The sequence below is a fragment of the Hypanus sabinus genome, chromosome 20 (genome assembly GCF_030144855.1).
Source record: "Hypanus sabinus isolate sHypSab1 chromosome 20, sHypSab1.hap1, whole genome shotgun sequence".
Taxonomy (NCBI): domain Eukaryota; kingdom Metazoa; phylum Chordata; class Chondrichthyes; order Myliobatiformes; family Dasyatidae; genus Hypanus; species Hypanus sabinus.
In genome coordinates this window covers 48,792,085-48,807,008 of record NC_082725.1, presented here as the reverse complement: position 1 = coordinate 48,807,008, position 14,924 = coordinate 48,792,085, and the positions used below count along the sequence as shown (strand labels likewise).

Sequence of the window (14,924 nt, the reverse complement as noted above, 5' to 3'; positions counted from 1 at the left end):
TGTGAGAATTTTTTTACTTGTTTTTCACAGTGTATTTTTTTTCTGAATATGAAAATTGTCTTTTCAAATTGAAATTTCTGGCTTAAGTAATTCAGTGCATTTTGTTTTGAAGGTCACTCTGTGAGACTGCTGGGTCAGAAAAAGGAAAAGGGAAAGCGGTTGGGGGGAGCTCGACTGGATTTGCCAAAGATTAGGAAAAATCCTTTGATAGAAATCATTTCCATCAACACTGGGTAAGCTTTAAAATATACTAATAAAATATTTAGCAGTACTTAAGAATGCAATTTTTTCCTAGTGCTCCAGATTTTTAATTGAAAGAGATTGTCAGATTCATACCACGTCCAAAAATACACCATGGGGTTTATGTCATTTGCTTTCCCTTGTGTTTTCAGTCAGTTAGGTGCTGCATTAGTTTTTATCTATATGATATGACATAATGAGAAGCAGAGACCTTTGTGCTTGTGGAGATTATTTGCACAGTAGTTCTATGATCAGCCTTTCCTTTTTTGTTAACCAGCCATGTGAAGGTTAAACTATTCAGGCAAACCTATGCCACAACCTTGTGTACGTGATTTCATAAAGGTTGGTTAATAAATGGTAATTCAAAAATATGAGCAGATCACAGTCAATGTGTCTTTGTGTCGTTACTTGAGGATTTCTGCAATTCTTCCTTTTATGTTAATAGTTCTATATCTTCAAACCACAAATTGAATCTGAGTTATATATATTGAGTGTGATTGCGTTTTGTCTGAATTGCTGCCCGTGGACCCCATGCAAATCAGCAGCTGCTGTTACCTTCAGTGATACCAGCAGAAGCCTTTGTACTGGAGGTCTCTACTTGTGAGGGAGAGCAGTCTATAAGTGGAGACCAGGCCTCAGATTGCGCTCAGTCGTGAGCCCAGAGAGAGATCAGAAGTACTGACATCAGAGATCCAACTTCACTGCTAAATGCAAAATTGAAAATTGGAGACTGATTTAATGTCATAGAATCATACAGCATAGAAACAGGCCTTTCAACCCAACTGATCTATACTGGCCAAGGTACCAATCTAAACCTGTTCCGTTTGCCTTCATTTGGTCCATGTGCCTCCACACCTTTTCTATCCATGTCCCTGTGTTAAGTGTTGTTAATGGACCTGCTTCAGCTTATTATTCTGAACAATATAGGATAGCAATATTTTAGAATTGACCAAGGGGAAAATGCTTCTCTTTTGTAAATAATATAATTTGACATTCTTCTTATATTCAGATCCTGCTTAGTGTTTATCCTCACATCTACACCTTTATCCAGTGGGTCAATATACTCCTCCAACTCCAGCCACTTGCAACACACCCAGTCCCTTCTATCCCATCATAACTGGCCTGGTTAGGATGGTAGGTAAGCCCAAACTATGAAGGTAGTTTTTTTTTAAAGATAGAAATGAAGAGCCAGATTGGCAGGTCTGGAAACTTTTATTTCCAATTGCTGAAATTGACAATGGTGAAGGTCAAGGTTGAGGAAGTGACTGGGGGTAAAGAGAGAAGCAGTTAGAGTAAATAGGCAGGATGAGAGGATGTTAAACCATTCGTTCTGCTGATGTGTTGTCTCTCACCCAATCTCTGAATGTCCCCTCTAATCTTCCCTCAAATACCATTTCTCTGTTTCCATTGTCACACCACCCCATTCATTCCTTGTTCACTGCCCACTTTCCTAATTCCTTGTATCTCCTCTTTCCTTAATCCTTGCTGTCCCACTCCCCCATCTCCTTTCTCCTCATAGTGTCATGATTCTCTATATCCACCTTCCCTGCTTTCCACTCTCTCCTTCCCCCTCATCTAACTCCGACTCCATTTCTTCTTCCCTCTGATGTTCTCCGTCCATCTCCTCATGCTTCCCTTCGTTTCTCACACTCTCTCTCTTTCATGGCCTTTCTCTGCTCTCCCACTATTCTCCTTCCTGCCTTTTAGCACTGTCATCTTTCTTCCCCTCCATTATTGTCTTTTCCTTATCTCTCCCCACATCTTCTCTCTCTTGCTCTACTACTATCTGTCCATTTCTTCCTTCCACGTCCTCCCCCTCATTAAGCTAGCATTATCTTTGCACCCCTCCCCCCCTCACCTCTCCTGCTCCCTGCTTTCCTGTTTGTTTGAATGTCTCAGCTAGATGCTTTGAATAGATAATATGTGTTTTTATTTCTGGTGTGTTGGTGTTGTCTGACAGTGCACTGAGAGTGGATGTGAGACCTGAGTGTGAGTCTGGCTGTGAGGTCAGAGAGTGAACTGAGTCTGGGTTCTGAGTGTGTGTGTTGGTTGGAGTCTGTCTCCTGAGAGTGAGCTGGCTGTGAACTTCTCATAGCGTGCTGTAGCTGTTTGGTTATAAGTTCCAGAGTAGTGTGTTAATGTAAGGTGAGGGGCCAATGTTGTGGTAGTGCTTGGTTTGTAGGTTTGAGGACATGCTGTGTTTGTGGGGTGTGTGAATTAGGTCATTGTGCAGTCAGACACAGCACTGGTATTTGGATTTGAAGTTTTGTCAGCATGCTGGTGCTGCATTTGGCTGGCTTTGCTGATGCTGATGTCAGTTGTGACAGTGCAATGTGTTGGTACCTGGGCAAAGAAGGAGGAACTGCCAATAAATTACTGGTGCCTTAAGGAGGGGAGGTCCATTATTTTGTGATCCAGTAAGGTCTAACAGTTTGTAACTTTAAAACACATGTAAAATATTTTCTAGTTATCCTGTAAGAAAATTATTCTATTAATTTGTGATTGCATTAGCTGACATTTAACCCAAATTACTTGACGGCCTTGTAAATATATACGGTTATATTTGCAGGTTTGCCTGCTATTTCCCTGGCTGTCCCAGAAAGTGTAAAAATTCCACAAGAAATGTGTCATCAGACTCCTGCTCTATTATTTACTGAAATTATCTATTATCCCCATTTCCCTTGATTCCCTTAGTATTAAAAAGTTTTGAATGACGTTTGACCGAGTCCACACAGCCAATGATTAACTACCCTCTGAGTGAAAAACTTTCTCCTCATAAAGTTTTATACGGGTTATCTGCTTTTCTTTGGCTGGGACCTCTGGCCGAGGCTCTTCATTCATTTCCTGGACCCAGTCCGTTGAGCCTTGTAAGAATTGTTAATTTCAGTGAGGTATACTCTCATTCTTCCAAACTCTAGAAAATCCACGCTACTCAAAAAGCAAGCTTGCTTCCTCATGAATCAGTCTAGTGATTCGTTCCTGTACTCCGTCTGTGGCAAATACTTCCTTTCTGAGGTGAAGAGAGCAAAGCTGTAATTAATACCCCAGGTGTGGTGTCACCAAGGCTCCATTACATTTGCAGTTACGCTTCCTTTACTTCTCAAATTTTCTTGCAGAAAAAAAAACTATTGCACCAATTGCTTTCCTAAATGATTGAGGCACCTGCATTTTGGTTGTAGTGGCTTGTGCACAAGCACACCAAGGTGGGCTTCAGCCAAGGTATTTTCATCTATTGGTTCAGCAACTTTATTTGTTGATTCATTTTTTATGAGGAAGTGTACAAGGTGTAAACCTACTGCAATGTTCCACCCATGAAACTAATGTTGTTGTTGAGTATCATTTGGCACACAATTATGTTACAGTGCCCCTTTCTGAACCATTTATTATTACACTGGTAATTTATAGTGCAACACCAATTAGCAACATCGGTCTCACTTGCAAAAACAATGTAGTTTGGAATGACTAAATTTGTTTCTTTATCTTGGCTGGAGTTTCTGAAGATAATTTTATTCAGTATAGTTTAAGCCTCATTTATAACATCTGTGCGAAAAGAAGCAGAGGCTTAAAAGAAGTGATTGTATAAATTGATAACATAAATAAGTTACACCAAAGTATAAAATATTCTTTGTGACTTGTATAAAAGGTGGACTTTCAAAGAACAACTAATATCTTAAAAGATGTCAGCCTGTAGTTTCCAATGAGGTGTAAATAGTTAACAGACCAAATGATTCTCTGTGTTCACCAGTACAGTGTATGAATACTTTAGACTGAAACGTACATAGTCATAGTGAGCTGTGTTGGATCTCTGTTTAATTTTTGATCCTTAGGGTTCTTCCAGGAGTCAAGAATGTCGCGTAGTTTTAATTGCAGCTTTCAGTTTATTGTAGAGTACAAACAAGCATTACCAATACTAAACAACACACACAAAATGCTGGAGGAACTCAGCAGGCCAGGCTGAATCTATGGAAGAAGAGTATAGTTGATGGTTTGGGCAGAAACCAGTCCTGATGAAGTGTCTCTGCCTGAAACATCGACTATACAGTACTTTTTTTCCATAGATGCTGCTTGGTCTGCTGAGTTCCTCCAGCATTTTGTAAGTGTTGCTTGGATTTCCAGTATCTGCAGATTTTCTCATGTTTGTGATTACAGATACTAAGCATACTAAATAAAGAACTGAGTAAAGAGGGATATTAATGCTAAAGGATGTGAGACAAAGGATTAAAAGAAATATAAGAGAAGTAAGAGATGGCGCTTCTGAAAAATCTTACTTTTATAGATGAGATTAAGAAAATTCCTTTCGTAGCATTGAATTAATAGGCTACATAATTAAAACAGTTACATCATGGGGGTAATGTGCTAATACATAGCCAATGAAAAATGAGAAAGGTGACAAAATATTATACTGCTTTTTGCCAGTGTGTGTGTGAAAAATATGAGTTTATTAAAAAGTACAAATCCAATGAAAAGTATTATTTTAAAAAAAGCAGTGGTTTCTAACAGCCCGCCTTTATGATTCTATAAGACACTGGCAGAATCACATCTGAAAATTAAGAGTAATCGCTTTTAAATAAACACAAAAAATGCAGATTATGATAATGTCTAATCAAAATGTCCAATAATTATATTTGTGTTTTAAGTCTTCCAACAGTACTTAATCTGGAGTCACTTTAGCTCACTTAGAGTGGCTGGCGTATGTCCACTTACTTTTACCTTTTACCTTAACTGCTGAATTGATAACTGGCAGCAGTACTTGGTAAGGACCTTCCCACTGAGCTCTCAGGGGTTCCTGCTTCCTTTCATAATCCCCATCATCACGCTTGCATGTTTTCACTCTCTTAGTTTTTAAAGGGGCAAGTCTTGCCAAGGCTGTCAGACCATTTGCAGTTCCTTGGTGTTCCAAAGGTCTTGCTGTATTTGGGGTCTAGTCATTGTTGGCTTCCTTTCAGCATGATTGACATCATTGTTAACACCACCCACTGGCTTAGCCAAACTGCCCACCAAAGGTCTTCCAGATGCCGCACAGATTCACTTCATTTCACTTTGCAACTCTGAATGGAGTTTTTGAGTACAGACATAATTTGCAAGCTGCATTTTAACCCCTTCTGCTAATACAGAAATCAGCTTTTTTGCTGATCTATCGAAAAGTAATATTACTGGAATAATTTTCTTGTAGTGAACTTGGTTTGGAAATTTTAGCTAGGTAGAACACAGAATCGTTATGACTTTGACAATGTGAATTATGTTTCTTCTAGAACAGGGATTCCCAAACTTTTTTATGCCGTGGACCAAATACCATTAAGCAAGGGGTCCTTGGACCCCAGGTTGAGAACCCCTGTTCAAGAAGAAAGGGACAGGAAGGCCAGTGGGCAGTGGTGGTAACTCATGGCTCATTTGTCCCTGATTCAATCTTGACCTTGGGATTTGTTTGTGTGAAGTTTACACATTGTCCCTGTCACTTGAGTTTTCTCCCACATCTCAGGGTGTGCTGGTTGATTCTTGCATGGGCATGTAAGAGGAAATGTGTTCCAGGGATATACTTAGGAATGGGATTGTTGAGAATGCTGTGAGTTTGCATAGACTTCATGCGGTAAATAAAGGTAAAATTGGAATATCAATATTAGTTATAAGTAATTGCAAAACTTTTCATCTCTTATTTTCAGAAAGCAAGATCCTTTAATTGTTTTTATTTTCTTAACTATATGATGTTGATTAGGAGAAATTAATAATATCCATTGGGGAAATATTTAGAGTGTACCAACTTGTTTCCTTAATTTCTACTCCCTTGTTGCTTTCAGTATTTGACATCCTTTAAAGGACAGATTGATTTTAGAACAGGTGCTTAGGGTGTTGTAATTTACTAATTGTACTTAATCATGGGAATTTGATTTGTGTTGCCAACCATGTTGTGGTAGTTAATATCTTATAGGGTCCTTTTAGATTTAGTTGCAAAAAGATTTGCATCATAGAACACCAGACCCTCATTTCAGAATCAGAATCAGGTTTAGTATCACTGGCATATGCCATAACATTTGTTGTTTTGTGACAGCGGTACTTTCCAATACATAATAATAAAAGTTATAAATTACAATAAGTAGTATATATAAAAAAGAAAATTACATTGAATAAGTAGTGCAAAGAGAGAGGGGAAAAATACTGAGGTAGCTTTCATGGATTCATTGTCCATTCAGAAATCTGATGGTGGAAGGAAAGGTGCGTCTCTTCAGGCTCTTATACTTGCTCCTTGATGGTAGCAATAAGAAGAGGACTTATCCTGGGAGACAGGGGTCCTTAATGATGGATGCAGCCTTTTGAGGCAGTACCTTTTGGAGGTGACCGTGTTACTGGGGAGGCTGATGTCCAGGCTGAGTTTACAACTTTCTGCTGCTTTTTCCGATGCTGTGCAGCAGTCCCTGCATACTAGGCGGTGATGCAACAAGTTATAATGCTCTCCACGGTACATGTGTGGACATTTGTGAGTGTCTTTGATGATATATCAATTCTCCTCAAATTTCTAATGAAATATAGCTGCTGTTGTCCTGCATCAATTTGTTGGACCCAGGATAGATCATCAGAGATGCTGACACCCAGGAATTTGAAATTGCTCACCCTTTCCACTTCTCACCCCTCGATGAGGACTGGTGTGTGTTCCCTCCGCTTTCTCTTCCTGAAGTCCACAACTAGTTCCTTAAAACAGGCTCTCACTTTTAGTATCGGGTTGGTGATATATCCGGAGGGACGAGTGTGTGTGTGTGTGTGTGTGTGTGTAATTTATTGACCGTTCTGTATTGTGGAACTGTGATAGACAGTTGTTTTCATTTTTTGAATTTTTGTAATTAACTGGTAGATCTAATTTCCATTTTAATTTTAGTGATTGCAGTCCTAATTTCAAAGCACAACATTGTATCTGGGGTGACATAGATTCACAAAACCTATGGCACAGAAAAGGGCCTTTCTGGCAACTGTCTATGCTAATCTTATTTGCCTGCTTTAGGCTGCACACACTGTTCCTATCCAAGTATCTGTCTAAATATCTTTTAAATGTTGTAATTCAATCTACCACTTGTTCCAGATATCCATGCTCATTTAGAGAAATACTATTTTGTATTCAGCCTTTAATTGCACTTTAGTGAAGAAATAACCACATTGGGTAAGTTTGCCATTGTTTGTAAATGCAAGGTGATCATTTACCAGTTCTGGAATTGAGGTGGGTGTGTTTGTGAGAGGTGCAGTTGTGTTAATTCTGATGTACGATTCCCACGAGCAGTGAAGCCTTCGTTATTTACTCTCCTATTCTCAACATTCTCACGTCTTTTCAATGTGAACCAGTAGGAGTTGGGGTCAGCTTCCACCTTTTAACTCCAAAGCTATAACCTCATGTTGTGCTGTTGAGTGTTACAGTGAATCCTTAAGACTTGTTTGTTTCTGCTTACTCTTGAGTTTAATTTCACCACAGGGCTTTGAGTTCGAGCAGGTTCACTGAAATGCAAATTGCTGCTGATTTCAAATTACACTGTTAAAGCAAGGATCATTGTTTAATATAGGTTGATTTTTACACTTATGCTTGTGACTCTTAGTGGCTAATCCGGCAGAGTTAGCACTTACGAACTAGTTGGGAATACTGGCAGTTATTTAAGATGATTTTGTTTTTATGTCCCCCAGCCTTGTGGATGCAGATATCCGTAAGATATCAGGATTTTACTTCTATTATTGGTTGACACCTGTGTTAGTATTAAGATTTTTCTCATTTCCAAAGAAAGCATTTGAGGATAAAAAAATGCTATATTGGTGTGTGGGGCATGGGTTACCGATGGACTTCCCAGCACAATCTTCGCTGATTATATTTGATGCAAAATGATGCATTTCATCATTTGTTTTGATGTACATCAGACAACTAAAGCTTATCTTTATAAGTATGAGAGGTTAACCAAAATGCTATTGCTATACGTAACCTCACCATGGAAAGAGAACTGCATATGTCTAAATCAGCAGCTTTCAAGCATAAACCATAAAAACTTCCCTCCGATGTGAATTTTGTTAACATATGTTGGAGATACTGAGAATAAATAATTTCTCACCTGTCAAATTTTCTAGAACAAAGCTGATAGGATTTGATAACTTCACAGCACATTTGGACACTTGGCACATGCTGGGAGTGCAGACAGAAAAACAAATTTTAAGGAAAGTTAATTATAACTGTGTATATCAGTAACAAAAATTGCTTCTCTAGTGGCAATGATTGGTGGACAGAAATTCCAGGCACTGTGGAAGGGGATGGCAAAGCTGATCAATCAAAGATCAGTTCTGCTTCATTGTGTAAAATCATTTTGATCTATTTTTAGGAATTTAAGCTTGCAAACATTGTGGCCACTGACTTTCATTGCTTTGCAAGTGAATTGTACTTAAATCTTCAGGGAAAGGTTGGTTACCAGTGGAGTTAAGCAGGAGTATGGATCTTTTAATCTGCTTAATATCAAACCTGAGTCACACATGAAGGTAGGCCATTGGGTGGTGTTAGGTAGTGGTAGAGGCTGTGATACTTTGTACCAGGGTCATGGCAAATCAGGATTAAGTCAAATTCTGTAAGTTGCACTATTAATTAATTAAAATAGTTTGAAAAAAGGTGACTGGATAAATCACTTAGCTAATACCAGATTTGATTTTAAGGTCTGAAGGTTATTAAGGCAGAAAAAGAAGACAGGTGGTAAGGTATTAGCCTTAATTGTGCAGAATTAAGAGCCATCAGCCTTTCACAACTCAGCACGTCGCAGGTCTTCATGTGTATGTGGTGAAAGGTAGATGTCCATGGTGTACTAGAGATCGAAAACTGGCTTATCTGACCATCTGCTTTGTTTCTTGTTGGTAAGCTTGATTGTGTGAGCTCTATTTAGCCATGCAGTCATGAATACAGACAGAGTGGAGCAGTGGGTTAAGCATGATCCTTGAGGTACTCGTGTGTTATTTGTCAGCAAGATGCACTGACGATGGTCTCACAGTGAGGAAGTTGAGGATGCATTTGAAGAGGATGGTGCAGAGGTCCAGGCTTTGAAACTTAGTTATTAATATTGATGGTGTTGAATGCCAAACTGCCATTGATAATGGTTTGCGGTTGATTAGGAAGAGTGGAGAGCCAGTGAGATTGTGTTCTCTATAGGCCTGCGGTAGTGGTAGGTGAATTATATTGGGTCCATGTCCTTGCTCAGGCTGGTGTTAATTCTAGCCATGACCAACCTCCCGGGTTTTTGTTATGATAGGTTTGAGTGCTACCAGGCAACAGTAATTGAGGCAGCTCACCTGCTCTTAGGCAGTAGAATGATTGTTACCTTTTTGAACTCAGATCATTGTAGTGAGAAGCTGGAGGTGTCTTTGAACACTACATCCAGTTGGTGAACCAGATTTTCAGTCCCAAGTCTTGCAAGGGTTCAGGGTTACTAGATGCTGTTGGGGAGTCGTACATGTAGGATTATCTCCCTTTCAAAGTGTACATTAAAAGTGTTGAGCTCATTGGGGTGTGAAGCAACACAGTTAATTATGCTGCAAGCTTTGAGCTTATTGAAATTAATGCCATGCAAACCGTACAGCACTCATAATTGTCTTTTTGCTTTCACAGTGGGCCTTTCATAGGTCATTCCTGTATGTCATGTAGGATTATGGATTTCTGGTCTTGAATGGCATAGTTCTAGCCTAGCAAACAGTAAATCTGGTTCATCCAGGGCTTCTGGTTTGGGCAGATCTGTTTGAATTTTAGGATGCGAGGATGAACATTTAAACTGGAGACCAGTCAGCCTACAGCAGATTGCCTGCAGGTGGAATTATTTTAACACAAGCCACAAATATAATTCAGTTGAAACTATTTTATGTACAGTACTTTAAAATCTGACCATTTATGTGTTAATTTTCAGAAAACATTCTATCATTCCTAAATATTGGCATTTTATAGATAAATATTTTATAGATAAATATTTAGATTATATAGATTATAGATAAATATTTGTTTGATAGAAACAGTAAGTAACCACTTTAAGCTTCACTTTTCCCTTTTCATGGAAAGAATAAGTGGAAATGACTAAGATAAAAGATGAATATAGTCAAGTTTGTTGAGGATGATACAATGTGTGTGCTACTATGTTTCTGTGAACACACAGCAAAGTGCAGGAGGAACTCAGCAGGTCAGGCAGCAGCTATGGAGGGAAATGAGCAGTCAACATTTCGGGATGAGACCCTTAATTGGGACTGAATCTCTTACCTTCATGTTTCAGTTAAAATGTTTATAAATTCTTCAGACATTTGTTTAACTTGTAATGTTCATCAGAGGCACAAAAATCTGAAGTTAATATTGTATTATTAAATAAGGGTGTTCCATACAAGTGGTCACAGGATTCATAAATGTGTACTAGGACACAAACTCTTAAACTGATATTTAAGAAAATGTTCATTCTTTGACCTTATGTCACATTGTCAGTTATGTGTACTTTATAGTTTGTCTGTTTTATACAAAATGCCAAAAAATGGCAATTACAGCACTTAATGCTTATCAAGCAGATCAGTATAAATAATGGGATGCATGAGTTGCTTGAGTATAATTGTATAAACTTGGCCATCATTCTTTCAGCCTGAAACATACTTACCCTCAAGAAATGAAGAGAAAAATGCCTACACTTTTCTGATGTGGTTTATGCAGGTGCATAATGGGCAATGGGAGGGGAGTAACATTTAACTTGATTAAGAGTTAATCAGCTTGCTATCTTTCTAATAGCGGTGAAAAATAAATTTCTTGGTCCAGCAAAGAAATTAAAATTATTTGTCTAAAGTAAATGAGAAATAACTTTCAACCTCCTATTTTCCTTTCACGATCTTGAATTTGGAGATTATTTAGAGTGAAATTTGTACTTCTCGTATTATTCCAGATGCCTGAATGCTTGTACATACTGCAAAACCAAACATGCAAGAGGAGACTTGGCCAGTTACTCTGTGGAAGAGCTGGTAGACAGAGCCATCCAATCATTCCAAGGTAAAATTCAACAATGCTATCAGAGGAGCAGTATCTGGGCCATCTGGAAGATTGAGCTGAAAAATGGCAGATGGAATTTAATTCAGACAAGTTTGATGTCTTGCACTTTGGGCGAATAACCAGGATAAGGTCTTAATCAGTGAATGGCATGGCACAGAGGATTGTGGTAGAACAAAGGTATCTGGGAATACAGAATCATAGCTTCTTGAAAGTGGCATCACAGGTAGATAAGGTCAAAAAGAGAACTTTTGGGACATTGGCCTTCATGATTCAGAGTACTGAGTCCAGAAATTCTGATGTTATTTTGAAGTTGTATAAGGCAATGGTGAGGCCATATTTGGAGTATTGTGTGGAGTTTTGGTCACCTATTATAGGAAAGATATCAGTAAGATAGAGTGCAGAGAAAATTTATAAGGTTGTTGTCTGGACTTGAGGATTTGATTTATAAGGAAAGGTTGAATAAGGTAGGACTTTATTTCCTAGAGCGTAGAAGAATGAGGGGAGATTTGTTAGAGGTGTACAAAATTATGAGAGGTATAGATAAGGTTTTTTGCAATGAGATTGGGTGAGACTAGAACTAGAGGTCATAGGTTAAGGGTGAAAGGTGACATTTAAGGTGAACCAGAGAGGAAACTTCTTCACTCAGAGTGTGGTTAAGAGTTTGAAACTAGCTGTGCCAAACTCTATGATGGATGTGGGTTTGATTGCAACGTTTTAAGATAAGTGTGGATATACATGGATGGGAAGGGTATGGAGGGCTCTGGTCCAGATGCGGCTTGAGAGACTAGGCAGATTGACAGCTTGGCATGAATTGGACATTGAATGAATTATTCAAGATGGGGATAATGATTTGTTATTGTACTTCTGAGAAAAGATGCTGTGTGCTTTGCAGTGTATCAGATTTAATTGTTCATACAGTGTATCTTCTACATACCCTGATGAACTAAAATGATGTGTGTACTGCAGGTGGCAAACTAGAAGTTCTTTGCAATATTGTAAATATCCTTACATAATGCCTATTTAAGTTCATTTTCTAGCTGGTGTCACTTGATGGTAATCAGAAAGAGGGATTATAACACTGGAACCGTTACTTAGGTTATTTGTTGGCCTCAAAATGATTTTTTTTGTTAATCTTGGGCACCTCAGCAGTGAATACTGGGCATCAAACACTAAACCCTACTGTCCTGTTTTACTTGGCTATTGTGGTAGTATAAAATTTAATATGATGCTTTATATCCACTGGGCATCATGGCATTGTTCCCTGTTGCTGTCTTAAGTTATTGCTGCTAACATAAATTGCACTTTGCATTGAAATAAGATATAAAGGCAGGACAAAAGCTATTGTGAAGTGTTTCAAGTAATATCATAGTGTTAGAGTTCCTGCAATTAGTCTTTTCAAGAAGTTAAATAAATTTCATCGTTACAAACATGTATTTCAGGAAAGTTATAAGGGAATCTGATGGAACTGTGCTGAACTCTGAATAGGCAAGGCAGAAACCTGTGAAGCTTCATCCTCTGATTAGTTTAATATACTGTGGATTACTTAAACATATGTTTGCATGGCAACGTGAGGAGATGCTATATAAATACAAGTGATGCACATAAGAGATTCTACAGATGCTGGAAATCCAGATTAACTCACACACTTTGCTGGAGGAACTCAGCAGGTCAGGCAGCATCTATGGAGAGGAATAAAGAGTTGCATTTCAGGCCAAGATCCTTCATCAGGACCAAAATGTTGACTGTTTACTCCTCTCCTTAGATGCTGCTTGATCTGCTGAGTTCCTCTCACATTTGGGATGTGTTAGTGTAAATACAGGTGGTTATCATGAAACTGGTGTTCAGTTGTAGTTAATCTTATTTCCATTTATAAGTAAAGCTTGATTGCATTTTCATGCAACAGCAAGAGTATTTGTAAATTGAATCATAAATTTAAAAACATAACTTCAAAAATGCCATCCTTCAGCTGTCAATGCCCACTGTTGCACCTGTCTTGTTTATGAAAGTTTAGTAGTTGCAATAATGTGCATAACTAATAAATATAGTTATAATTTAAGGTACATGTTTAAATGCAGAAGTTCTGGAAACCTTGGTGCAAAGTTGTTTGTACAGCCAGCCAAAATTTGCAGTTTGCCGTTTGGGAATCCAGGTGTATCTGGTAGTCTATGTCTATGGCATTATTAGGCTTTTACTGCAGTAGTTTGTCTCCTTTAGTTAGAAAAGAATGGAATGGTCTAACCGGCTTTGCACATGGTAACCTATAGAGAAGGTAATAGTTCCAGTTTGTCCACTCTCAGAATATAATCACAATGATTTTGTTTGACAGTTTATTTGTTATATGTGAACTAAATGTCTGAGGAAGGTGAAAAGAGGAACTTCTATAAAGCATTTGAAGATATTCTGGAAGTTGTTACATTTAATTTGATATGTGGTGAGAAAAAGAGAAATAAATAGTTGATGGAAAATACTTGAGTTTATAACTGTAGAAGTTATGAGCAAAGGAACTGAAAAAGTTTATACCTGTCAAGAAGAGAGAACAATTGCTTTTTAACATCTGTGTTCAAATCAAATGGCTGTGTAATTCTTCTTTGGATTGAATGTTACCACATTGCCTCTTAAATAAATTGGTAAATATTTAACAAAACTGTTGAGAAATAATCAAAGAACACTTTAGTTCTCTAAACTAAAAATGAATATTTTTCTCCATATAACATCTTGAAACGTTGCTAATTATTATGGCAATGGTTTGCAAATTCTATGAGGTTGTCAATCTAAGGACAGGTAGTTGTTTCAGAATTCCAGCTTTGGACAACTTCAATGAACTCTGACATGGTTTGAGGAGCAGTGTAAATTCAAGTGCAGAAGCTATTAATGACGCCATTATTTCCTTTTATATTTTGTACTACAAAATTAGGTATCTGAGCTTGATCCTATTTTTTTCCTGTCATTCAGCCAAGTGATCATATCTTAATTTTTTTTTAAATCTACTTTGACAGAATCATAATCCTTTTCAAAGAATACAATAACTTTATATTTAAAGATCTGTTGCAAGCCATTGCACTTGAGTAGGAAAGTTTTGAACAGTCATCAGATCAACAGCAGATTGGAGAATGCATTTTTGGTTGGCAAAGCTCTGTAGAAGCTATGTGTTCATAATAGCAGCATCTAGGAGAGTATATTAAATATTCAGTTGACCATAAGTGGAATGATATCAAGCAGTGATATCAAACAAAACTGTTCCTTGATCTCCCTCTGTTGATATTATTGATCACAGTGTGCTATGCTAACGCCATTCAAAGATTCACATTCATTGCTATTGATTTCCTGCTGGCTTTATACCAGCACAGCAAAGAAACTGGCCATTTGGTCCACCATATCCCTGCCGAGTCCCCATTTCTGATTCATGAGATAGGTGTATACATCTTTGCCCGGCCAAAATCTGTGTATTTAAATGTTGTACCTTTATTAGACCCCTACAATGCATCAGTTCACACTTGGCAGGACTAAGTTCCACCTGCCATTGTGTTTAGCTTAAGACTGTTGCACTCCTCGCTAACTACTTTTTCAGAATTTGGAATTAGGTGATTTCTCCCTCACTAGAGAGAGGTGAAGTGAAGAGCTGGGAAGTTGATAGGTGAAAGCAGTAAAGGGCCGGAGAAGGGAGAATCTGACAGGA

The 14,924-nt window shown here is 38.1% G+C and overlaps 1 protein-coding gene across 4 annotated transcripts in view; it reads left to right on the top strand.

Annotated features, from left to right (window-relative positions):
* The window catches only part of cdkal1 (CDK5 regulatory subunit associated protein 1-like 1), a 509,606-nt gene that overhangs the window by 141,519 nt on the left and 353,163 nt on the right, over nucleotides 1–14,924 (top strand). For 3 of the 4 annotated variants that reach the window (XM_059945457.1, XM_059945456.1, XM_059945460.1), the window contains exons 7-8: nucleotides 113–233; nucleotides 11,145–11,248. The exons of the other annotated variant lie outside the window; for it this stretch is intronic. In XM_059945457.1, the coding sequence (XP_059801440.1) occupies nucleotides 113–233; nucleotides 11,145–11,248 (225 nt within the window). The remainder of the gene's footprint in view (nucleotides 1–112; nucleotides 234–11,144; nucleotides 11,249–14,924) is intronic. 4 annotated transcript variants of the gene reach the window in all.